The sequence below is a fragment of the Amblyomma americanum genome, chromosome 11 (genome assembly GCF_052857255.1).
Source record: "Amblyomma americanum isolate KBUSLIRL-KWMA chromosome 11, ASM5285725v1, whole genome shotgun sequence".
NCBI classification, from domain to species: Eukaryota; Metazoa; Arthropoda; class Arachnida; order Ixodida; family Ixodidae; genus Amblyomma; species Amblyomma americanum.
Window position 1 is genome coordinate 30,977,187 of NC_135507.1, and position 26,071 is coordinate 31,003,257.

Below are 26,071 nucleotides of genomic sequence, written 5' to 3' on the forward strand. Positions count from 1 at the left end.
AAAGGACAGAGAAAAGGGGCACCGTAATGAAGGAAGGAGGAGGAGGAGCTTTATTTACACGATGAGGGCAATGAGGGCACGTGGGCGGTGTACTCAGTCCAGGACCCCATTGGTTCTTGCCGACCATCGGGTCCTTTCGACAGCGTGATCTGGCGGTCTGGTCAGAGCTGGTCAGCTCACTGTACCACTTGTCTGGTTTCGGATCGAGGGTTCGGCCTGTTGCTTTATTTCTTTGACACGCCATACCATGTGGTATAATGTGGATGTTTCGCCCCATTGAGGGCAGTGTGCGTTGTATTACGCGGGAGACTTGACATGTAGTCGTTCTGGGTTGCGATAGGTGCCTGTTTGCAACTGTCGTAATATTATTTCTTGTGTCCACGGTGGTATGTCCTACGGGATACCCTGTAGTGTTAAGTGATGTCCCGAAATGTGGCTAGTGGTATGAACCCGCCCGCTTCATCTTCTTGTGGGACCCGGTTAGCAATCTCTTGGGGCACTACTGTGAGACACGAGGTTCCCGCTAAAGCCGGGGAGTCTATGAGTCCATGTAATGGTGCCAGGCTTGTCACATTGCGATTGCTAGTTGATTCGCAGGGCTGTGACCACACAAAATTATCTGTTGTCACAGCTTTTCCCGTAGTATTTTGGGACCTGGCAACAGAAATTCTTGCAACAACAGGACTTTCTGTAGTATTGAACAGTATCCTATCGTAACGACAGAGCCAGCTCTGTCACAACAACAGACAAATTTGCAATACTACAGAAAAATCTGTCGTAAGGAGAGGACGACAGAAATTTGTTACATTTTTGGACCGTTTGTGTAGTATTTTTCGAGAGATCCTGTCGTTTAGATACGCTCTACATGCCGACTGGGAGTCCCGTGCTTATGGTAGTGGCTTTCATCTGGGAGATAGACAGAACTACTGCGATCTCCTCTGCCTGTGAAGTATCAGAGCTTTGAACTGAGAGGATGATCACTAATTTATTGTGTTGCTTTCTTCTCCTTGTAGTCAGCAGCGTCTGTGTAGAGCGTCTTATCGTCTTGTCCATATACTTTATCCAGTCTTTGTACCCCTGCTTGTCTGCGGCCCTCGTGCTGTTCGGAGTGTACGCTGGGTAGGATTGCTGCTACCTTTATGTTACTTCCGATGTCTCTCGGGGTGTCCATTTAAGTAGAGTCCTTGTTATAGTTAATTCCGTTGCTTGCACGGTGCATCCTGGTCGGTGAAGAAGTTGGCGGCCTCTGCGGGTGTTCATACCTTTGAGCAGCTACCTGGGTTTGTGCGAGCTCTTTCCATGTACTGTGGAGGCTGAGGGCTAACAGTTTCTCTTTTTATGTACTTAGCCGTGCCTGCTTATATGCTTTCCTGGGAAAGATATCCAGTTTACTATGTTCTCGTGATTTCCGCGTAGCATGTGTTAGGCGAGCGAATGTGTAACCTTGAATCAGCGGAGTGGTATTATGCTCCTTCATTCGGTGCTTCTTCCTGGTGATTCTTCTCAGCATTCTCGTTAGTTGTTCTGTCGCCGCGTTCAGTTTCCAAATCGTGAGATTGTTACAGCCGTCCTCTTAGGTAGTCATGTCTGGTACCCTAACTGACGGTGAGGGCGTGATTTTGACTTCTTTCAACTCTATCTCTACTGTGGGTAGGTCACAACGTTTGACGTACGATCTCTAACAGCAGCTTTGACATTTGTGGCGCACATTTCATCCCACAGCTTTCAGCGTATGTTCGGCTCCAGAATAATTTCTACCACCTGGGGAACGTGCACTGACATCGCACATCACACGGGAACCTTTTGGTTTCGCCTCCCCCAAGACGCGGCCACCGCGGCCGGGTTCGAACCCGGGTACTCCGGCTCAGTAATTATCGTACCTGTCGCTCTCAAAGGAAGGCGAATTCGGTGTCGCTTCAGGATAAAAAGCTAGCAGACGCGGTAAGCTTGGCAATGCCACCATTGACTCATTAGCCGCCGACACCTGCTGCTTCTTTCTCTAATACGGCCGCATACCGTGGCCATGAAAGTACTGTCTTTGTACCGCCATCGCTTTGGAATCAGGCATGCCTTTTACTCGGTACGACTGTGCTTCGCATACGTTTGTAGGCTTAACGCCTCAGGAGCGAAGGAACAAGACCGCTGCTGCGAACTGACACCAGAACAGAACTGCGAGCCGTAGCTGCACGAGCCACGGCCAGGTGCCGTCTTTATTTTCTTCGCCTGGTGGCGCGCGCTATCCAGGTTTCATGCGCCACCCAAGAGAGGGCGCTGCATGTTCAAGGACACCCGAATCGCTTCGGCAGGCGTACCCAAGATCTAGATCGTTTTGTTCGGCAATCACATCCTGACCTGCGGAGGCTGCTCCGAGGCGGTTTGCATACAGTCTGCTGAATACCCTGAACTCCCAAGATGGTCGAAAACCCACTGTCCTGAACTTTCTCAGCTGCGAGCGGATAGCCGGCTTGGTCCTTGATCAGGGAGAAGGTCTGAGAAGGCCCAGGGTATGTTCCTCTCCGCCGAATTGCAGCCGGCATCATTGGCCTCCTTTTCACTGCCGTGTGACGCAGTTCAAAACTCCAGACGTAGGCTTAGCGTCTTCACCGTCGGGTCAGTTTTAGGGCTTGGGACAACACAGTGTGAGTGCTGCCGGATTCCCTAGCAGAGATATTTGTTCTCCTACGTACACCGAACGGCAACTTCAAATACTGCCACAGCTGTCCGCACTAACTCTTCTCAGCATGCGAGAGGTACGGGCCGGTTAGATCTCCTGTACTGTCTCGTACCCACCGGTTTTCAGGTGGGTACAAGCTTCCCCCTGGACCAATGCTCGGTTCCCCTGTGGTGAAGTTCTTAAGAATATGGGTCCATAATCAAACCTCATGCAGAATATAATACGTTCCGTGGCGCTCTTTCTCCAAGCTACCGTTTCGCCATTACCACCAAATCTTCACAATCACCATTTGAGTCTCTTGGTTAGCACTCACTGGGCAACATTATTAAAATAGATGAATGGACTAGAGAACTGATGGAAAAAAAATCTCATACTTCTTGTTCTTGCCCGGTGCGAAGAAGCGAGGTCGATAACAACTAGTATGCCCCCGCAATAGCCATATTCGATCACGTGACCACAAATGCTCGATTATAGAGGGCACTCACTCCACGTGTTCCTCATGGACCTTGATAACAGTATCTCCGGCCAACAAGTCCTTTGCATACCGTTATGTCCGGCAAGGTCGCCGGATCAAATCCCACGGCTGGGATGGCTGTATTGAGTTGCGCGATGTCAGTGCCCGCTGAAGAACTTCAGGTGGTCGAAATTAGCTCAGGCCCCTCTCCACTGGAAGTACATCACAGTTCATGTGCATGTTCATGTGCAGCTTCGCCAGCCAGTTCCTACATACCATGCAACCTAAGCGAGTACACAAACCATCCTGGTGTTGTGGCTGCTGACGCCCTGTCAGTAGTTCGAACAACAAGCAATGAGTGCTGCACCAATTGTTGAAGCAATAAAAGTGGGTTCAGTTGCTGCATTTGAAAGAAGGCGCAAAAGAATCTCCGCACCGGCGGGACATCTCCGGCACATTTTATTCACCAAATATGCACACTGTTACGTTCACATCTTGAGTTCACAAATCCTCACTTCTAGCGAAAAAATTCACATAAGACAGACAGACCTGCCACTCGTCACATCGCACCTTTTCGTTTCGACAAAATTTCGTAATTGTACCCGCAAGAAACTTCACAGTAGAGATGATTCGCAAGAAATATATGTCATCGATTAGCTGTATAAAAACCGCGAAAGAATCGCTTAAGACCTGCTTTTAGCAGAATAAAGAACTCTTATGACATAGGATAGTAAAAAAGGCGATAATACACAAAATATTTAGGTTCCTTATATTCAAAATGGACGTAAAGTCATGTTCATGCACCGGGAAGTGTAAAATAAACATCAGACACGTGCAAAAACTTCCATCTTTCAGGCAGTGAAATAATTACATCAGGACTTCAGATAACCTGCAATGCATAATAAGCGCTTTCTTATCGCTTACCGACAGGTAGCGTATGCTGCCACGGTCGAAAAATATAAACGTCTGCTGCGGCATACAATCGGTGTATAATAGCCACACATATACATATGTATGTATATATCTCAAATGACAAATTGTTTATACCAACAACAACCATGCACTCTCAGTACAGAAATGCTGCAGAAAGATGCTTTTGTACTTGAATAACAAAATATCTGAAGAGAAAAACATGCTGCTAGGTAGGGGAGAAATGTGCGGTGCCAGTGAGTAAGCCTTCGCCATGCTCAAGTGGCATAAACTGGTGCTAATTATTACGGAAGAGGGGCAAGGGATTGTAAAAGCTGTTACCCAACAACTGTAAAATCCAGACTATTTCGAAATCGACAGAAAGTCGGGAAGTGACAGGTGCAATGGGTCGCGAACAAACGCAAGGGCAGGTTGAGACAACTGATTTCAAGGCTTCGTGTTTAGTGTGAGAAGGAATTCAGCATTCCCAGTGGCTGCAATGTTCCGTAAACTTGTGCAACCAACTGTACATGCTACCTCTAGTGGCATAACCCAGTTTACCTGGAGGACAGAACGACCACACGCACAACGGACGATGACTTTTGGCACTAATGACATAAAAGGAAAGAGGCCGTGTCCACGGCAACTCCACTTCAGATGACTGAAGTTGGTACTACAATCACAATGGACAGTACATGCATGCCATAACATTACATTAAGTTGTGTGTGATAAGCATTTACTCAAATCAGCAGACCTGAATATTACCGCTGACTGCTAACAATTGCTGTAGTTCACCGAATTAAAAACACTACGTTTAGATTCTGTAGTGGCATAATTACTCGGCATCATTAAAAAAAATGTTCAGACCAAAGAAAGCAAACTGGGTTCACTTCCAAGGAAGAAAAAAACGGCTCGTATAACTGAAGACCTCTGCTTGAGTATGTGTTCTCGAAAATTGGCGGCCATGTTCATGAGAAGATGCATGTAAATAAACTTGCTAGCTGCGCCTTGTTGCACGCCTATGCATATGGCTAGAAACGCGTTTAAATGTGCGTAATGACATGTGTAATGCCAAGGCACGACAAAGGCAGCTGCAATTATGTGGCAATGCAGAAGGCACCAGCAATGCAGAATGATTAAACGGGATCCCATTGAAGGCAAGAATGCTGTATATAATACACCTCCATAACGAAGTGCCACATCTGTTGGGATGCAGCCAGCTATGCGTTAAAATGTATAAATGATTCGGTTTGATCCACAGATTACAGAACCACAATGTTATTCTTGGGTCTCCCAAAGTCAGTAATTTATCCAGTTTCAATTCCATCACAAATGGTTCCTGTAGTGTGTATCTTATCTGATATTCCCTCATGAATGTCTCTGTCTCCATCTTCAAAAAACTGTGTCGAGTTCGCACTCCTCATCTCATAACTGTGGCAATGGCCATCAAGCTAACAGAAAAGGTGAGGTCTTACATGAAATTCTTTCCACCTTCTGGTTGCTCGAAGGAGCGTTAGGGCTCATGGTGAGGGTGAGCGCATTTCACGAACTCGCCAAAAAGGCTGAAACAGAAAGATGTTGGTGTAAAGCCAGCTGGAGGCGTTACGCATAAAAAGGAAGGTTGATTTGGGATTCCCTTACAATCTTGCAAACAGGAACGAGGCATTCCCTTCTCATGCCATACTCCCGTTCTTCAGCAGCGTGGTGGGACACACTGCCGACATACGTTCCATCATACAACCTGTCGTATGCCGCCCGACAAATCTTTACGCGCGCTATGCAAAACGCACGCATGCTGGGGTCAGCGCGCAGTAGAAGGACATTGCTGTACAACAGAGCCTCGCATACAACTCAACATGGCGCGCACAGTGAGACACTCTGCAGGCAGCAATAACTGCAAGGCAGGAAGCACACGAAGTGTGCCTATACGCCGGGCTCCTCCTCCGTGACGTCACGGCTTGCGGAAGCTCACGTGCACGAAGATGCTGGCCGGCACGAGCGAGATGAAGGCGTTGTTGTATAGGCGCACGTGACGATAGCCCTCGCGCACGGCGTCCAGAGGGATGGCGTACTTGGCCAGCTTCATGTTCTTGCCCGTGCGGCTCTCGTCCTTCACGGTGAACACCAGGATGGCCAGCTCGGGCACGTGCACGGGCAGCTCGAACTTCTCCTCCCACGTGGGGTTGAAGCCTGCGCACGCAAACACTCCATGACGTCACGAAGATGCGGCGGCGCCCACATAGGTACCCTAAACACAAATTGCCTATATGGGAGTAAGAAGGGAGTAAATTGTCCTCTATCCCTCTTACTCTTTATAAACGGGAGTGCGCTAGAGGTCAGCTTACTCTCTGTTTACGCCTTTCTGTTTAGAGTGTAGTGTGCCTATAGACCACTACGAACACATAGACATACGTGCTCGCTCCAAGGCAGCCCACAGGCAGCGCTAACGGCAGCCGTGAGATTAAAACTCTCTATTCCCGAATTGAAAAACTCGCAGCACAGTTACGAGTGTTTAACGCAAATATCTGAGCGCCAAGCTCCCGTCAAAACAGACGCACGTCTTGCAGTTCGTTACTGGCGCGCAGCCAAGTTCGGTGCTGCGGACGGCGCGGAACTGAGGAAAGAGCTAAGAAGAGATATCGCTTTAAAACTGCTGTTCCGGATTGTTTTAGCAGTGTGCGCACGTTGTGCAGAACAAAAGCCAGGCTCAAGTGCTACTAACCGTTGTTCCTGACAAACCTCGTCTTGACCTTCTGATTGTCGAGCGGGTGCCCGCAGACTTTGACGACGACGTAGGGGTCCACTATTTCGCCGTCCGTGGACTCGAGCGGCTTGGGTAGCTGCTGGCCACTGATTATCTGCGATGAGAATTTGATCCCGAGGCAAAAAAGAGAGCAGAAAAAGAAATTCAGTGGCAGGTAATGATGGGAAAGCCTGCGGGTACGTATGCCGACTGAAAACACCTTTCCAGCTTTATTCATCCACCTGGTCCTCAAGCATTTGAGGTTGCTTGCATGGAGAACCACGCTGAGCGGCCACGTTTCTTTTATTCAATACCTCCAGATATAGAAGTGCGCATTACAGGCACGGGGAAGCTACTCCGTTAAACGAACTTTTTGAAACCACCCATCAAAACGGAATCGCGGAAGGAGTTTCGCAAAGCCCGCGTTTCAGTTTCTTTACTACGCTTCCCAAAGCTAGATTTTAGGCTACGGACCCACTCCGAACTGCCCAAAACAAATCATCATGTCTGTTTCATACGGAACCTTCATCATGACTTCGCACCTTAATAGTGGCACTTGGTTGAGTAAAACGCGCAATTAGTGAGCCAAACTGATTCGCTATCAGCCTGCCGATAAGCGTAAAGAACGTCATCCTCCTTGACTACAGAGTTTTAGTACAGCTGGACAGCCTTACGGCAAATATGGCAACACGTTACCGTTGCTACCGTTTCCAGGCATGTCTACAGAAATATTTTCCGTACGGTCGCAGTTACCGTAGTTACTCTGTTTACCGCACGGCGGTGCTAAAACTATCTAATAATGCACTGATTGCGGGGTAAAACAGCATTACTTGACATGCGCGGTAGCAGTCAACAACCTGTGCGCTTAGAGATCACAGATAGCTTACAAACAGGCATTACAGGCACTTGAAAAAGAAAAGGTACACTTCATTCAAATGACTGAAGTCAGAGCCGTAGTCTGAGCAGTTCACACACACTTATAAAGCAAAATATCATTAACGCAAAGTTTTTTGTTAAGCCTCGTTGAAATTGTTTCGCTAGCGTTTCAAGGCATCTTTGTTTTACTGGGCGCGTATAGAGCCGGGAAGGCTATTTTCCCTCACCCTGAGGACAAGCGTCTTCTTGAGTGACGGGTCGGGCGAGTCGACCCTGAAGTCTCCCTTGCGGAGAAACTCCGGCATGAGCACGTAACCGCAGCGGCCGTTCAGCGAGAACTTGGCCTCGTTTAGGAACATCTTCTGGTCCCAGCTCTGGTAGTTCAGCGCCACTGCGAATGGTGGGGAAAGATGAAAACATCAACTGCCACAGAGGTACTAAGTCCTGCAAGACATCACTCGTTGACAAAGGCAACACTGAGATGACAATATAATGTTCCTCTAGATTGCCAGTGCCCTCATATAGATGCAAAACACTACCAGTAAACAAAAGATAGCGAAACGAAATTTATGGTTTTCTTCCAGCGAGCTGTATTCCCTTATTCCTTGTGCCATTCGTATGCCCTCCACAAGGCGTCAGAAGCAGTTTATAAGGCTGTGATTAGCCACTCTTGCTAACACATCCGGCGAAGGTGTCTTACACCAGATTCCAGAACGCCAGCCTGATTTTAAAAAGGGCATCAAAACCGCCATTTACGAAAGACTTATCCGTAATCGTTTCTCAGTTAGAATCTTCATAACGCGCGAAATATTAGCCAAGAATCTACTGACACGTAGCCATACGACGCAAGCTTCCGGTTTCAAGACAACGCTGGGGAACACATTTTATTCTCAGGTAATAACGGTCACAAGAGAGCACTAATTCGGGTCGATCAACTCACCGATCTGGCAACCGATGTTCCAGAACTTGACGGGGTCGTAGTTGCTCGAGTCAGTCCTGGTACCCTTGGGGTATATTCTGGACAGGTGCCTGCTGTTGTGACGGATGAAGCTGCGAGCGCCCTCTGGCGTCGACGACAGCTTGCTGGCCTTCACTTCACTGAAGGAGGCCATTTCGTTGAAGCGCCCTGAAACGGTAGCATAAACTCTTCGTCGGTTCGGTGGTAGTCAGAGAAGCAACAATGACGGTGACGATACTGTCACAACTAGTGACCGAAGCTGAAAAGTGCAGTGAATAACACCTTAACATTGATTACGTCGCGTTAGTTGTAGCGGAAAAGAGGTTCGGAATAGACACAGTTGCGAGTAGCGACAATACCAGTTATTGGGCGAGTTGGTGTTCACGGTGATCCATAACAGCGCGCTCTTGTGTTGTGTCCCTCCTCTGTCCCGTCTGTCGCGCTGTTGTGGATCACTGCGAGTAGCGGTTGTCCCGTCCAGTTCTCATGTCCTTGTCTTTCCTAGCGCTTCGGGTGGGATTCGCCCACGCATCATAAATGCTGCAAGTTTCACCACTTAAATCGCCATCGGCTAAGTATCGCCTGGTATAAGCCGGTACCGCCTTTCCCCGTCAGTATGGACAGGAAGGCTCGGTCCTCTCCCCCCCTCCACCCCCTCCTCGCGTTGACTTTACACGCTGCTTTTACCGATCCAATACGCGAATCGCTCAATAAAAGCAAGCCCTAGTAATGCATTCTCTGGAAGAAAAGAACGGCTGGTTTCGCCATTTCATCAAAGCAGCCATGTGTGGTATTCACTCTGATGTGCCAGCGCAAAATGGAAGTTCACTGTTAAGATGACAGGCTCACATTTCTGGGCCTCTTCAAATGACTTGAAATGTGTTGCCTTGCAGTAGTTGACGCAGTCGGACAGCTCTTCGGCCAAAACAGTCCCATGTGACGGCTATTGAGGCAGGGAAAAATGCGAGAAGCAGGTGGGAGGGGGACAACGAGTTTTTAGTGAGGCAAAGTGAACCACAGCTCGGCATTACTGGCCTAATAAGTTTATGTCGGTGCACCCGCTAAAGAAGCTCTCCGCGATGCTAAGCCGAATTTGAGCAAGAGCTTGTTTGCATCTCGACTGCAACAGAAGCGACCACACTGATCGACAAGCAGTCTGCAGCACATAAAGAGTACGCACCATTACAAACAAAGCGAGACATTTCAGTACTGCCACTGACCAAAGCATACGCAACAGACTACAAATTGCGACAGAAGTGTAGGACCAGCAACAACTTTTAAGAACTTCCTAACAATGAGCCCATTCCAAGATGGCCGCAGTTAACCTCAACGAGTACATTTAACTTTTGGTACTTGAGTGCACTGCAAAGGCTGTACTGCGTTACAAAAGCAGGCGAAAATCCCCTAATTTCTATGCTGCATGGGGGCAAAGACGTGGTGCATCATCCGAGTCTATAGAAGAGCCACTCCAAGGGCCACATGTAGTAGTGCCACATAGAGCGGGGCCACATGGGTCAGGGGCACATATGTCCTGGATACATGATTTAGGGCAATATGAGCTAAAGTCACACGGGCTCAGGCACAGGTCAGCCCCACATAAATTAAGGCCACATAAGCCAGGGCCACACAGTCACATAGGTTGGAGCCACATAGCTCTGAGCCATATGATTGGATGACAACCAATCCACTAAGGCAACATAGTTCATAGCCCCATGAGCTAGGGTCACATAGTCATATGGGTCAGGGTCACATAGGTTTGGGCTACAAGGAACAGGGCCACATAAGAAAGGGTGAGCGCGATGGGCTTGGGCCACATAATCACATGGGTGAAGGCCAAATGGGGCAGGGCTACATGGGAAAGGGCCACTTACGATAGGGCCACATAGGCTGTGCACACGTGGTCACAAAGGTCAGGGCCACACAGGTCATGACTAGATGGGAAAGGGCCACTTACGACAGGGCCACATAGGACGCGGCCACATAGTTCCAAAGGTCAGGACCACATAGGTGAGGGCTAATTAATCAAAGCCCACGAAGCAGGTGTTAACTCGCTCATTGAAGGAGTGATATGGAGAGGAAGGACGAAGGAGCCGTATTTACTTTGGCTGCAGTGCTTTCATCTTCGCTATCCTCGTCCTGATCCAAGGAGAGGTCTTTGTTTAGCTTCTTGCCCTGAAAGAAGCGAAATGCGTGGGACGGAGTGACGCGAAAAGCACACACAAAATCTGCAACAGGAACCACACATTGAGAACAAGGAGGCAACAGAAAGCACCAAGGCAGAGGTTTTTCGCAAGCCCCAGTATGCCAACTAAAAAAAAAACATAAATTAAGCAAAGAATTCAAGCCAATTCAAAACAACACAAATGGCAATTCAAAGCACGGAACAATTCAGACGTCACACCAGTATTCTGCTCTTCCGTTCATCCATTTTTTTTATTTCTTTTACTTCTTTCCTAATGCTTTTCTGTGGCGCCGTTTTTGTTTGCAGATAGCTACTGTTTCATTCCAACTGTGAGCATTATAAACGAGCCTTAGGTGTCTACGCCATGTTTCCTCCTTAATAGCTAGGACATGCACATGCAGAAAATGCCCTAATAAAAATTTTACCGCCCACTGCAAGTCACAAGTATCATAGAGCCGTGCACAAACAATTGTCGTGGCGCTGCAGGGCCCCTTACCTTTATGAGAACCTTCCTCAGCAAAGCTGAAGGCGGCGGCATGTCAGTTTCCTTGTCTCCAATTGGCTTCTTGTATAGCAAAGCTGGAAGAGCCACAAATCTTTTTTAGAGCAATTTAGTCTGATCCCGTTCTCGGGCATGTGCCTTAACTGCCGCAGTATAAAGTATTTTCATATTCGAGTTTAAAAATACTGGAACAGTTCAGTACACCCTTCTGTGGCATCGTTGAAATAATTCATCTCAAGCACACCAAACAACCTCAAAACGATGCGTGCAATGTTTGGCTCCAAACAACTAAAAGCAAGGAAGAAGCTCGAGTTGGGTACCAGTGTCCCCGCGAGGCCACTTCTGACCTCCACAAATGTGGCACTGTCTCAGGTCTCGGGTTACTCGCAGGCTGCTTAGCAGTTGCTTAGTCGAAGCGAAATTCTGAAGCGAGGTTTTAATTTAAAGCTTTTATTGTAGTCACTCATGCCATAGCAAACATTTTTTTTTCCTTGTAACCCTTTTCTTACACTGTGTCTCCAAAAGCAGTCACTTTTCGCGAGCCTCGTAATTTCGTACTTCTATTTACTTTATTTATTTACATTATCCCTAAAGGCCAGTGGCATTACCGAGGGAGAGTGGTAAATATACAAAAACAGTGAGAAAATACAGTTAGTTACAAGAATATTTAAAAAGCATCTGAATATACAATGTTAGCTATTGCTACGCGGAACTAAGCGTACTAGCTGCAAAAAATATTCAAGAAGCTCAGCTAACTAATTTCCTTGCGAAGTTCGGACACGAAACAGCGAAATCTCCGCAGAGAAACGTACGGCCCAGTATTGCGACCAGGTGTCTGGCCATCACTTTCTGTTGATCGAGACAACAGTGGTTCTCGAGGGACAGAATCACGGGGTACCTGGAAAAGCGAAAAAGGGGGCGATCAATCATCGATTCATCACACCAGAGCCCAGAATTGAGAAGCACTGAACAAAAGCGACCGAAATGAAAGTCCGTGACGAAAAGTGGCGCAAACTCACTGGGATTCCTGGAAGGCGTACAGCTTGACTGACTCGAGTACGTCCCGGAAGAGGATCTTGGACGTCAGCGTGTATCCGTGGTACACGATGGGTTCGTTGTCCGGACCATCCCAGACGTCAACTGTAACCGGATTCATACCCAGCCAAGTAAAATAGAAGTTACCATCTGATACCCGAGGCAGCCTCCGCTGACCATAGCGTTTAGCCAAACTCCATTTCGATACCTAGCCAAGTAAAATAAAAGTTACCATCTGACACCCACAGCAGACCCCGCTGATCATAGCATTTAACAAACTCCACTTCAATACCCAGCCAAGTAAAATAAATGTTACCATCTGATATTCACAGTAGACCCCGCTGATCATAGCATTTAAAAAACCCCACTTCGATACCCAGCCAAGTAAAATAAAAGTTACCATTTGATACCCACAGCAGACCCCGCTGATCATAGCATATAAAAAACCCCACTTCGATACCCAGCCAAGTAAAATAGAAGTTATCATTTGATACCCACAGCAGATCCCGCTGATCATAGCATTTTCCAAACTCCACTTCGATGCCCAGCCAAGTAAAATAAAAGTTACCGTCTGATACCCACAGTAGACTCCACTGAGACAGCGTTTTCCAAACTCCATTTGGATACCCAGCCAAGTAAAATAAAAGTTACCATCTGATACCCACAGCAGACACCGCTGGTCACAGCATTTAGCAAACTCCACTTCGATACCCAGCCAAGTAAAATAAAAGTTACCATCTGATACGCACAGCAGACCCCGCTGATCATAGCATCTTCCAAACTACAATCTGAAACACAGTCAAGTCAATTAAAAGTTTATATCTGTTACCCACAGCAGACCCCGCTGAACACAGCATTTTCGAAACTCCACTTCGATACACGGCGAATAAAATAAAGGTTAGCAAAATAAAATAAAAACCAAATAAAAGTTTTCGCCTGCCGTCTGCCACTCACTAGAAAAGCGCTAAAATGTGTCACTTGCTGCATGTTTTCATTTACCTGCCCAACTATGACATCATTCGCGATGTTTTTAATTTTACTGCATCCGTTTCGCTGGTTTCTTTGCCACACCATGGCTGCGCCGTTTCGACCACGCTGGATCAATTACTTAATAGTACGCAGTTAGTTTCGATATCCACAGGCGGTAGCCACCATACTTCCGATTTTGGCCTAATGTCATTACTGCACTTTGATAAATGGACTCAATGGTGAGGTGTGCAACGGATATGACAAAGAACTCCGACCCACAGCACCATCCGGTACTACAGTAGGATGTTTAAAACAAAGATGAAAAGTTATGTACAAACGTGAAAGGGCAATATGCAAGCATTCAGATGCAGCCACGCGTGAAAATAAGGTTTACAAAAAGAAGCTTCAGGTGAAAAAAAAAAAACAAGACTACATGACGACGCCGTGAATTAACGTCATATTCGCATCACGCTTTTATGGCCCTATATAAGAAAAATTCGCCCTGGTCCGGGGTTCGAACCTGGGACCACCGCTTCACCGGAGCGCTCACTGTACCAACTGGGATAACCGGGACGGCTGCGCGGTTCTGTTCTGCGCGGTGGACACGGCCCATTGCGTCTTTCATTTAAACTCCCGTATCTCCATATGTCGGCGGCAAGGCTCCGCGAATTCCGACGCGCACGCGCTCACGTGTTCCCTTTCATACCGAGCGACGCTGTAGATCAGCGGCCGACTGAACGACTCCTATGCTGTCCTCGGTATACACGGTGACATGTAAACCAGCAGGCACGCGATAGAAGCGGCAAAGGTCGTGCACGGATTTTACGAAGTAACGGATATAGCGAAGAAATCGCGGGGAAACTTCGTTATAACAAGGTAAAACCTATTGAGCTAAAATACAAACCAGCACTAGCTCTTATCAAGTCATTTCTTTTGTGAGTACTACCATGTTCAAAGCAATACCGAGACACTGGTTGCGAGGCATTCAAGAAAGTGTACTGCTCAAAGCAAATTTGCCGCGCTTTTTACTCACGCTCCAAGCAGCGACATCCCTTCTTCAGGGCCCGGATGTAACCTTCGACGCTGCTACTGCCGACCAGCTGACCCTGGACGAGGTACCTGTGAGTCAGACGTCAATTAAATGCACTACAGGACAGACAGAAGCCGAGGAAATATGTACAGGATCGGTATTCACTAGTGGCGGAGCGTATCAAGTCGGCCACGGTGTCTTACGTGTTGTGGGACGAGGCGATGAAGTAGTGATTCAGCGGCTGGTTCATGTCCTGACAGACCTGCCGGTGTCTGGCGTCGAAGATGTCGTGTTCCTCGGAGAGAAGCATCTCGCGAAAACCTGAGCGCGGAGAAGTCAAATTATTGCTGCAGTTCTTGACTCATGTATAACGGCACTGAGTCATGCATAACGAGAGGCAAGCACAACGTACCAGAAATTCCCAGATAGCCTTGCGGCTGTTCCTTGTCTTTTTCGTACATTTCAACGATCCTCTTGCAGTCGGCGAGAGACACGCTCATCTGCGAGAAGAAAAAAATTAAAGGGGGAGGGGGAATTAAATAAACAAATTCATAGGGACACCTAATTATGATATGCAGTTGAACCCCGTTATAACGAAGTTGAGGGGCCCGGCGATTACTTCGTTGTAGCCCGTGTTGACCGAGCTTCCAAGGAGAATTGTCATTGCTTCGTTGTATCCATTATTTCGTTATAAACCGCTTAGTTATAACGAGGATCGACTGTGTGTTGGCAATGCGATAGCATTAGAAGCTGCTGATGCCTTTACCGGAAGTGATGCCACTTCCGGTCTGCTTCCTGCAAGCCCTTCCCTCAAGCCAATCAGCCAATTTGTTATTTTTTTCCTGGATGAGGCTTCTAATGATACAGCATTAACGAATTAGCCGCTCACCGTGAATGCTTCGTTGAAGCCTTTGTACTTACTTTCTGTTCTTGCGTTAGAAACTTGTGCAGTTGCTCTGGGCCCATCACGTTCATGGTATGGCCGGCGTACCTAGGTCGCGATAACAGGTGATCGCGTCTATTAGCCTTTCAAGTAAACGAGTGGGGAAAAAAAGACGAAGCGGACTCACGTCTTAAAGACGGCGTCGATGTCAGGTCGAGAGAGGAGGCTGTGATAGAAGGCGATGAATTCCTCCCGGTCCAACACGTCTTCACCGTCCACTTTATGCCTCTTGAAATTGGCCGCCTGTAAGCGGGTAGAAAGGCGATGCTTCGAAAAGCTGTCACATAACTGATCAGTACAGGCAATAGCTACGAGATCGTTTCTTAATGTTAGTGCGCAATGCGCTTCCAAATGTAAGAACAATACAGCTTAGCCAATAGTTACGGAAGTTATGAAAGTTATGAAAGACGGATGACCGAAATGTTACGTACTCTCCCCAGCACACGGCTTTCTGAAAAGAAGGAATTATTTGTTTGTTGTTCAATTAAACAGGTCTATTTATGCACAGCCACTTCGAGAACGGCCAAATTCCGAATACAACTAAACACATTTTTGCATTCAGAGAGCGCCGGCAATGTACACGGGCCCGTGAAAGTTCTCGGGACGCGAAATCAACAAAAAAAAGCTGAATATTATTTCGCAATCTAAGCACGTATCCGCGAAGTTAATGGTGCGCTCTGCACTTCCTTACGTGGTTTACACAGTGCACCTATCGCTGTCATGTTGTGTTCCCAAGCTGCTAGAAAAGTTTGCTTCTTTTTCTGGATTCTGAGTTCCGAAAACATCTGCGGAAGCATGTATACTTTACTCTTGTGCATGAGTATCTCCAGAATACGCAGTACGTAAGTGCATATGCAGACAAGCGCTTGCCCATGCAAGACAGTAATGTCATGTACACGACGTTGGCCAAACCGGGCGCTGGCGTCGGCAGGCGCTCACATTGAACAGGGACCGGCAGTGTCTCTTGTCCATGGTGATATTGAGCTGCTTGAGAAGGCCCTGACACTCCTGGAAGTTGAGGGCACCGCTCTTGTTAACGTCCGCCTTCTGGAACTGGTCCCGCAGCCACCTGGTCGAGCAGACACCGCTTAGTAGAACGACAAATCCGCTGCACCAAACCTGTTTGCGAGTTTCGAAAGCTGCAGTCTGCCATGTGCGCTTGTACTGGTGTACTGGTTTACACTATGTATTTATTACATGGGTTATTAATTTCACGCACTCTTTTCAGGTTAACACCCAGCCCGCTTGTCGCCTTTATACCGACAGTCACGGTCTTCCCCCCCTGGGAAGAGCTTCTTCAAGATCAAGTACGCCTCCCACCTAACACAGCAAACAGAAAGGACTAAAAAGGGAGTAAACTCCCCCTTTAGCCCACATCATTTCATTAAATGGAGTGCGATACAGGACAGCTTACTCCCTTGTTGCTCCCATTTAGGCGTGTTCTTGCTTAGAGTGTACCCTACCCTCCACACACCACGTCTTGTCCTTGCCGTCATCTCCAACATGGTCTTTTGTTCTCGGAGTAGTGAGGGGCCTGTGTAACCCTACTCTAATGAAGATTGTGGCTGCCCATACGAAAACGAGACCCCCTTTTCGAAACCTGGTTCTCCTGGCCTTTGCTCAATTTTTGCAGGTGCGCCCAAGTACTGAACAGGTGAGCAGAAGCACCATGACAAAAATACAGCGATAGTGGCCATCCCGACACGGTGGCATATATCCATTTTAGGCAAAGCGTGTATACGGTTATCCCCCTTTTGCGTACTGCGTCAGCACAATAGAAAAACAGAAAAATGATTGCGGCCATTCAGCAGGAGAAACCGAAGTAGTCTGGAGTGTACGAAGACACTAAAACCGAATACCTATAGCATTTCATCAATCTAGTGCAGTGGTATTCCAGAGTTATTTCTTTCCGGAGTAGTGGTATTCCAGAGTAAACCTTCATCACAAAGGAAAGCGGTGAAGGTGCTCCTGAAGTTATTAATGGACTCAGGGTTGATTTCCCGAGTACAAACTTTAAGCTTAAAGTGTGCGTCCTCTGTCCTCTTGTCATAGTGGTCGATGGACACATGAAAAACTCATTATTTCGTTGCCCCTCTTTTTCACCCCACCCCCCCTTTGTTCCCCTTCCCACGTGTACGGTAGCCTACTGGACATCGCCTAGTAAACCTCCCTCCCCCTGCTTTTCCGTCCTTCTGTTTCTCTCTCTGCAACACTGGTAGGCATATTCGAGGCCTGCATGTCATACCTGTCGTACTCCTGGTCCCTGCGCGTGTTCTTGCAGTTGGCGACCAGGTGGCTGAGTCCGCGCACCCAGAGGTCGCACTCGTTGGGGCTGCGCGCCACCAGGTCCAGCGTCTCGTGCTTCGGGGACAGGATGAGCGAGAAGCAGCGGTCCTCGTGCATGTCCACGCCGCCGAAGGGCAGGTAGTGCTTGCGCTCGCCACGCCGGTACTTTCGCTCCACGCCGTTGAAGACGTCCGTCTTCCACCCCTTGCGCACCTCCTCCACCTCGAAGATGTCCACTGAATTCAACGGCGCCACAGCATTACTTATAACCCCTGGCGGAGAAATCTGCGGACATGCAGCTCCAAGGTGTACCACGTCGTCAGCTTTATGAAAGAAAGTGGTAGGGTTTTAACGTTGCTAAATCCAGTATACGTGCGAAAGCATGTGTTTAGCTTGGTTGGCTCATGAGTTTCCTTTGCTGGGTCGTCGGCACGTCTGGCGAATGTACTCGTATTAGACTCAGGTTAAGCTCTAAACGAGGTTAAACTGATCTCATCAGTTTGCACCGTAGACAGAAGTTGACGAAGATGGCGATGTGCAATGCACAGCGCAAGAGCGCGTTGCAGTGTGACTAAGGCAACAATAACGACAACAAAAACATGAGGCATGATCGGCTACGGCAATAGCACAGTGCCCTCGTGCAGTGTCTAGCGAAGCTCATCGGTTTGCGCCGTCGCGGGTTCGGAGCCAAATGGTGGCAATATTTTTTATTTCCGCATGGACTGTTGCTGTGCTAGGCTTTGCTAAGGTCACCTTCATGGTCAAGCTTCACACAAACTCGTTGAGCCAATTAGGCTTCGTGAAGTTGTGCTTTCGCAGTAAAAAGATGTACTGTTGTCAGCGTTATTAAAGGGAACGAGGAAGCGCGTGGTAGATACTCTCGAACCCCCTACTTGGCGACACACGGCAGCCGTGTTTCGCAACGTGGTGGAAAGGGTTCTGCTGCCTTGCCTGCTTCTGGCAATGGAGTATCGCGCCTCTTTTTCACACTCAGTTTCTGAAAGGAGCAAACGCGTATCGCAACAAGTAGGGTTCGAGGCTATCTGGCACGCGATCGCGTGTTTCCTTTCATAAAGCTGACGTGGCTCAGCATACAAATGCAAACTTGGCAAACATAAAGCGACACATTAGGCAGCGCGCTAACACGTCCACTCTGGAAATTATCGACAAATTGGTCAGTTGCTGAGCAGAACGTGTATAATGCCAGAGTTAGAATAATAATAATAATAATAATAATAATAATAATAATAATAATAATAATAATAATAATAATAATAATAATAATAATAATAATAAAATAGGTTTTTGGGGAAAGGAAAATGGCGCAGTATCTGTCTCATATATCGTTGGACACCTGAACCGCGCCGTAAGGGAAGGGATAAAGGAGGGAGTGAAAGAAGAAAGGATGAGAGAGGTGCCGTAGTGGAGGGATCCGGAATAATTTCGACCACCTGGGGATCTTTAACGTGCACTGACATCGCACAGCACACGGGCGCCTTAGCGTTTTTCCTCCATAAAAATGCAGCCGCCGTGATGGAGCTTCGCGGCCTACCAAGTGAAGGAATGTTAAATCAATACCAACCGAAGGAATGCTAAATCATATCAGTAAGGATTTTTTGAGGTCATGCACCGCATCAATTACAAAGGTGAACGAGACAACTTTGCGCGTCGAGCTGAACACATAGGGTAGCTAAAAAAAAACTACGTGAAAAAGAAGAGAGCCACAGCTGCTCTCATTTTGTAAAAGTGAATGTATGCATGAAATAAATGTTAGATTTTTTTCGTTCCAATGTTTTCGTCCATACTTTACGTGCTCTGGATAATTTAAGCATTTCGTAGCGTGTCCGTATTTTGTCCCTCGCTACAGGTTCGCCAGTATACGCCGAACCATGTTCAGGTCTACGATGACACAGACTGCCGCACGGAAAAAAAAATTACGTATGTTATATTTGTCACAATTTTCATGAGCAACCACTGCCCGGAAGCGATGAAAATGACCCATAAATAGTTATCAGCCGTCTACCTTATTGACCATGTTCGCAAGGAGACTCCTTTGTTTCCCTGAACAAAATATCCGACGCAGCGGACAAGGCCTCGACACGCCCTTATTGAATATTTCATCCCGAGAGCCGGCGGTGCGATGACTGTGAATGACATATGAGGACGTCACGTTTTGTTTTTCCTTTACATGAAAAAAAGAAACGACTCAATGAAACCACTGTTTCTCCGAGGAAGGAGGGTGTCGGTGTCGTACGCATGCAAGTATTAGGGCGCGTTCACAGTACAGAGAGTCACGAAGACTGTGATGCCTGACATGGTCGACTCGCCACAGATCTCGCAAAAATTTATTCAGTCAGTCTATAGACACCCGCCGCGGTGGCTCAGGGGTTAGGGCGCTCGGCTGCTGATCCGGAGTTCCCAGGTTCGAACCCGACCGCGGCGGCTGCGTTTTTATGGAGGCAAAACGCTAAGGCGCCCGTGTGCTGTGCGATGTCAGTGCACGTTAAAGATCCCCAGGTGGTCGAAATTATTCCGGAGCCCTCCACTACGGCATATCTTTCTTCCTTTCTTCTTTCACTCCCTCCTTTATCCCTTCCCTTACGGCGCGGTTCAGGTGTCCGCCGATATGTGAGACAGATACTGCGCGATTTCCTCTCCCCCAAAACCAATTATTATTATTATTATTATTATTATTATTATTATTATTATTATTATTATTATTATAGACTGTACGTAGACTTCAGTCTATAAGGTCTATACACTCTCTATAAGCAAACCCTAGAGAACAGTCTATAGGCAATACAAATCCTATAGACAGTCTATAGACAATCTATAGGTTTACGGCCGTACACTTTTAGTAGACTTTTGTTTATAGACAGTCTATAGACTACGAATCGACAAAAATAAATATCTATAGGGAGGCAAAAGAGTCTATAAGAAGTCGATAGATTGTCTACAGACCATTTTTTAAGGCAGGCGCCGAACGACGTGTACTGTTCGGAACGGCAAGAGCAATCTGCGACTCGCTTTTCGGAGCATCACGCTCTGATCTAGAATTGGTGGGAGACGTTCTCGTGCCCACGCCCTTTGATTTCTGTTCTCCCAGTCTACCAGGACGTGACTCCAGCTCCTCCGCGGATTGGCTAAAAATATCTGCGACATGATGTCGCGCCCCAAGAAATCGGTCAGCGAGCAACTGCTCCGAACTAGCGGCTGGCGAATTGTTTAGGACTTCCCCCACAGTGACGAGTGTGGTCGCGACCCGCCAGTGTAAACGCGCCTTTACAGAGAGATAGGGGCCGAGTATAGCAGTGTAAACAGGCAGCGCACTATACCTTCCTCAAACAGGGCACGCAGATTTATTAAATTCCCAAACTTTATTTTACGACTATAAAAAAGCAGCAACGGAACACACGAGGCATTCAAGCGAGAAGTGCTACGTCATCACCACTTTTCCTGGTTTCCGGTGACCACGATGACGACGATGATTGTGGTTGTGGTGGTTAGAATTCTAGGTTAAACCACCAGTACCAGCTGCGCTTCGACAACTTCTCACTTTAAAATGCTACCCTGGCGTCTTCACGAAGGCATGCGTCGTGATACGGGCGTGCATAATACCAGCGAATTGGAATCGGGAGTTCAATGGTGGTGGCCTTCGTTCAGTGTCAACATGGTGTTAGAATCTCCACCCCTCGCTTCTTCGGTCTTTCTTCATCTGTGTATATTTACTTCCAATTCCCACTGAGTGAACTTTAGATAAAAAAGCTGAATGGGCAATGCTGTGTAAGGTCAACTATTTTTCCTTTAAACCGCTTCGCTACATTACGTCGCGTGCAGACCGGGCCTTGGCTGACGGGGAGGGTTCGTTTTGCAGTATGACTGAGCAGCGCAGATAACTACACGCATAAAGGCTTGCGTTCAGCGTCTGCAAAATTGTTTCTACAGTAGGGTACAACCTAAAGAAAACAGTTGCTAACACTTGGCCACGGTCCGAGGAGTGCTGTATTACTCCGCTAGCCAATCACAACAGCAAACGAAATCAGCATTTTAATGTTTAACTTTATTAAACGAGCTAGCTGTGAAAATTCTAGAGCTTATATATTTTTTTCTTGTGATTGGCTTCTGGTTTAGGTAATAAGAAAAGTTTTCAACCTAAAACCTTTTTGTCGTGGAGGAATTCTGTGCGGCGGCCCTGAATGTGGGCGAAGCTTCACTGCAGACTTAAGTTGTGTCCGACTATAGTTGCTGTTCTACATACCTACAAGGAATTCATGTCCGACATCCGAAATCCTGCGGGCAGCACTACTCAGAACGCATGACTTTGAAATAGGCCAGCAGCTGAATGTTTGGTTTGGTTTATAGGGGTTTAACGTCCCAAAGCGACTCAGGCTATGAGGGACGCCGTAGTGAAGGGCTCCGGAAATTTCGACCACCTGGGGTTCTTTAACGTGCACTGACATCGCACAGTACACGGGCCTCTAGAATTTCGCCTCCATCGAAATTCGACCGCCGCAGCTGAATGTGGCCTGTATTTTTACATCTAACCATAACCGATAACCAAAGTGGAAGGAATCCCGCGGGCACTCACCGAATGGCTTCTTGGCACAGAAGAAGGGCTTCTTGGAGTTTCGGTAGACGAGGTGCAGGTTTTCCAGGTGCAGCTGATAGCGGCGCCGATATGACTTGGAGACAGAGCGCACTTTGTGCAGGCGCATGCCCCGGGACAGGTGCTGCAGCACATCTTCGATGGCCGCGGACTCTGCAAGGGTTGGTAGAATTAGAAAGAAATGAATACGTAAGCAAAGCTACCGTGTCTTCTGGGCTATAGCACGCAGGTTTCAAATCTACCTGAGGAAAAAAAATATCGTAGATTATACGCACGGTATATTTATTTATTTATTTATTTATTTATTTATTTATTTATTTATTTATTTATTTATTTATTTATTTATTTATGTATTTATTTATTTATTTACAAATACTGCAGGCCCTTCTCGGGCCCATGCAGGAGTGGATACAAGACAGAAAAAAATGACAATGGGGAATCGAACAATTATGGAGGCAAAACGCTAAGGCGCCCGTGTGCTGTGCGATGTCAGTGCACGTTAAAGATACCCAGGTGGTCGAAATTATTCCGGAAACCTCCACTACGGCACCTTTCTTCTTATCTTTCACTCCCTCATTTACCCCTTCCCTTACGGCGCGGTTCAGGTGTCCAACGATATATGAGACAGATACTGCGCCATTTCCTTTCCCCCAAGACCAATTATTATTATAATCGAACAAGGAAGACAGGTATAAGCACAGGTAAATACACAATACAATTTCATCATTACAGAGGCATATTTGGTTTGCGGGGCACACCTGCATAAATATGTTAACTGATATATGTTGCATATGTATACATATACATATGATACATGTTATATAGTTGACACATATGATATATGTTAGATACATGTTTACTGCGTCTGTCCCAAGAAGGACAAAGTGGGATGAACAATCTTCGGAGGCATCGCGACAGTTTTTCTATACACGCACATGCTTCACTATCTACCCATTTGCGTGACAAAACTCACAGCCGCGCAAGCATAATGGAAGTCAGGCACCTGCGATACGGCGCGATCATTGTTTTCATTTAAAGGACAACTCAGGAGGTACCGGCAGGTACCTTAGTAAGCACGCATAAAAGCAATGAGGTGCCCAATGGCGACGTAAGCACTTCGCGCGAATTTGACACAATAAAACAAAAACAGAAAAAAAACCCCTTGGCGACAGTGGGAACCACGTCGGAAGAGGCAAGATGAAATGGGCAAGTTTGAAAAGAAAAATACTGTGTAGCTCGCAAAACGCAAACAAAAATAAAAAACTTTCAAACACGTATAGTTCGCGGAATATATGCCTGTAATTCCGGTAATTATTGGAAAACCTCGTAAAACTTCTTTGACAGTCAGCAGAGCCTCAGTGTACTTACGCTGACCGTCAACACGCACTCGATAAAATCTCATTAGAACTTTCTTGCTGATAAGCCGCATTATGTAAACGTGCCGTTTACAACAACAACAACAGCAATAATAATAATAATTGTTTTTTTAAGGAAATGGCGCAGAGTCTGTCTCATATATCGGTGGACACCTGAACCGCGCCGTAAGGGAAGGCATAAAGGAGGGAGTGAAAGAAGAAACGAAGAAGAGGTGCCACAGTGGAGGGCTCCGGAATAATTTCGACCACCTGGGGATCTTTAACATGCACTGACATCGCACAGCCCACGGGCGCCTTAGTATTTTTCCTCCATCAAAACCATATAACCGCGTGCGCCGTATCTTGCTCAGCTGGAAAGTCCATGGCCCACGGAAGGCAACTTCAGCAAATGTAAATCCCTGTATATGAGCATTTCTGCATTTCGTCTCCATTGAAATACTGATAAAATGGTAGTAGGTTTACAACAGGAATATGCTAGTGCTGTGCAGAAACCTGCACTCAACATTTTAGTTAATTTGCCGAAATTTGTACAAAACAACTCCGTTTTGTAAATTACTAAAGGCCTGCTAGCAAACTGCGCAAGGAAAGGTATGTTGGCTTCGCGTCCTTGCCTTTGCATTCCACGTCTTGATTGAACCTTTTATTTTCCACAAACTGACCATCACTGACTAACGCGCAATGAACTCAGACCTACTATAGTGTGCATGTCATTGGACCAATCATCATTATGTTTTAACTACATCATCAGACACAAAATGTTTTTTTTTCTTGAAGTCATTGCGGCCACATAAAACCATGACACGAAATCACGTCTCGCAACGTTGGTAACGATATACAATAACTATTTGTTTGCGAAACTTCAAAGTGTACCATCACAAGTGACATGACAAGGAAGTATCCATTTATATTTAATGTGTGTTTTTCTGTAGAACCTTTTATTTCTGTCCACTTCTTAGGTTAATGCACCTTGCCTTGAGGATGCAAGAGAAATGCAATCTCTCCGACTGATGCTCACAGAGCACATGACTAATGCAGCAGTTTGACAGAGTAAAAAAAACGATTCGTTTTAGTGAGTGACGAATGGGTTGACACTAATGCTCAAGGTGTTCCATAAAAAGGTGATAGAGCTACTCTGGCAAAGGTAACCTATTTTCCTGTGCTGTGTTCTGCTGTGCTGTGCTTTGCTTTGCTTTGTATTATCGTACAGACACTTGGTTCCGTCCAAAGCATCTAAAAGAAAGTAAAAAAAGAAACTAAAAGTGCCCAGCCCGCAGTCGAATACAACGTGAGGCAGGAACAAAAAAATCTTTTTTTTTTACCGTTCGTTGCTATTCCTGGTGAGTTGCAAGGAGATAAGAGCTGCTATGCTACCTTACACGAAGACTAAAAAAAAAAAGGAAATTACGGAAACGGGAGAGTACCCGCCGCGGTGGCTCAGTGGTTAGGGCGCTCGGCTACTGATCCGGAGTTCCCGGGTTCGAACCCGACCGCGGCGGCTGCGTTTTTATGGAGGAAAAACGCTAAGGCGCCCGTGTGCTGTGCGATGTCAGCGCACGTTAAAGATCCCCAGGTGGTCGAAATTATTCCGGAGCCCTCCACTACGGCACCTCTCTCTTCCTTTCTTCTTTCACTCCCTCCTTTATCCCTTCCCTTGCGGCGCGGTTCAGGTGTCCAAAGATATATGAGACAGATACTGCGCCATTTCCTTTCCCCAAAAACCAATTATTATTATTATTATTAAACGGGAGAAGCAAAAACTAGTCAACAACACTGTGTAGCTGTTGCTCTGAGCTGGGCGCGACCTACGCAGCATACAAGGCAGTGATCTTCGAATCGCGGGAAAGAATGCCACGAAGCCATCAACCCCAGCAGAGATGCTCCGAAGGCACATGTGCGAACATTAGAATGTTACAAGTATTCGCGAGCTACGACCCTGCGAGTCGCGTATAGAAGAAATGTCAGCGGATTGAGAGCTGCTCGCTCCAATTTTTCTTCGGGTCTACAGACGAACGCAATTTTTTCATATAATGTAAGATTTCACTAAAACAGTCAATCTATCCGCAGATCACCCGACGGCAGACTTGCATTTTTTTGTTGTTGTTCTAATGACCTTTTTGCTATCGTCAAAAGCGCTTCCCCATTGGTTCTCTATGGTAGTCTGAACTGCTCCATGCGATCGATGGAAACATTTCAAAAGAAAGATTCCGCTACATATCAGAAGAATGGACCATTGCCTTTAGTATTTCCGTACCGGTACTTTACAACGTTACAATTTTCAAAATGTTTGCCCGAGGGCGTTGGACATGATGGTCCGAGCAAAGCCTCCTGTGTAATTCAACCGATCCTCGGAAGTTGCCTCAGCCCGGAAGTTGCCTCAGTTGCCACTGCACAAATACCTCAGGTGAACGACGAAAATAGAAATGCACATGAATAGGATCACGATCATTTGAAAATTTGGTGTGGGATGACAGAAGAGGAAAAAGAAACGGCATGAATCACAACTTGTATGTGCCATGTCGCCAAGGCA

General features: G+C 46.9%; 1 protein-coding gene across 6 annotated transcripts in view; it reads right to left on the reverse strand.

Annotated features, from left to right (window-relative positions):
• Positions 1-3,552: 3,552 nt before the first annotated feature.
• LOC144111067 (1-phosphatidylinositol 4,5-bisphosphate phosphodiesterase delta-1-like) overlaps positions 3,553-26,071 on the reverse strand; it is an 89,215-nt gene continuing 66,696 nt past the window's right edge. For 4 of the 6 annotated variants that reach the window (XM_077644196.1, XM_077644199.1, XM_077644194.1 and 1 more), the window contains exons 2-18: positions 22,151-22,321; positions 17,522-17,798; positions 16,216-16,345; positions 15,404-15,519; positions 15,255-15,324; positions 14,746-14,833; positions 14,537-14,654; positions 14,337-14,422; positions 12,319-12,439; positions 12,112-12,197; positions 11,294-11,376; positions 10,716-10,787; positions 9,465-9,558; positions 8,598-8,783; positions 7,885-8,048; positions 6,761-6,896; positions 3,553-6,228 (exon numbers count right to left, since the gene is read on the reverse strand). In XM_077644196.1, the coding sequence (XP_077500322.1) occupies positions 5,990-6,228; positions 6,761-6,896; positions 7,885-8,048; positions 8,598-8,783; positions 9,465-9,558; positions 10,716-10,787; positions 11,294-11,376; positions 12,112-12,197; positions 12,319-12,439; positions 14,337-14,422; positions 14,537-14,654; positions 14,746-14,833; positions 15,255-15,324; positions 15,404-15,519; positions 16,216-16,345; positions 17,522-17,798; positions 22,151-22,321 (2,237 nt within the window). In that variant the 3' untranslated portion in view covers positions 3,553-5,989. The remainder of the gene's footprint in view (positions 6,229-6,760; positions 6,897-7,884; positions 8,049-8,597; positions 8,784-9,464; positions 9,559-10,715; positions 10,788-11,293; positions 11,377-12,111; positions 12,198-12,318; positions 12,440-14,336; positions 14,423-14,536; positions 14,655-14,745; positions 14,834-15,254; positions 15,325-15,403; positions 15,520-16,215; positions 16,346-17,521; positions 17,799-22,150; positions 22,322-26,071) is intronic. The other 2 variants (XM_077644198.1, XM_077644197.1) reach the window with 1 other exon arrangement.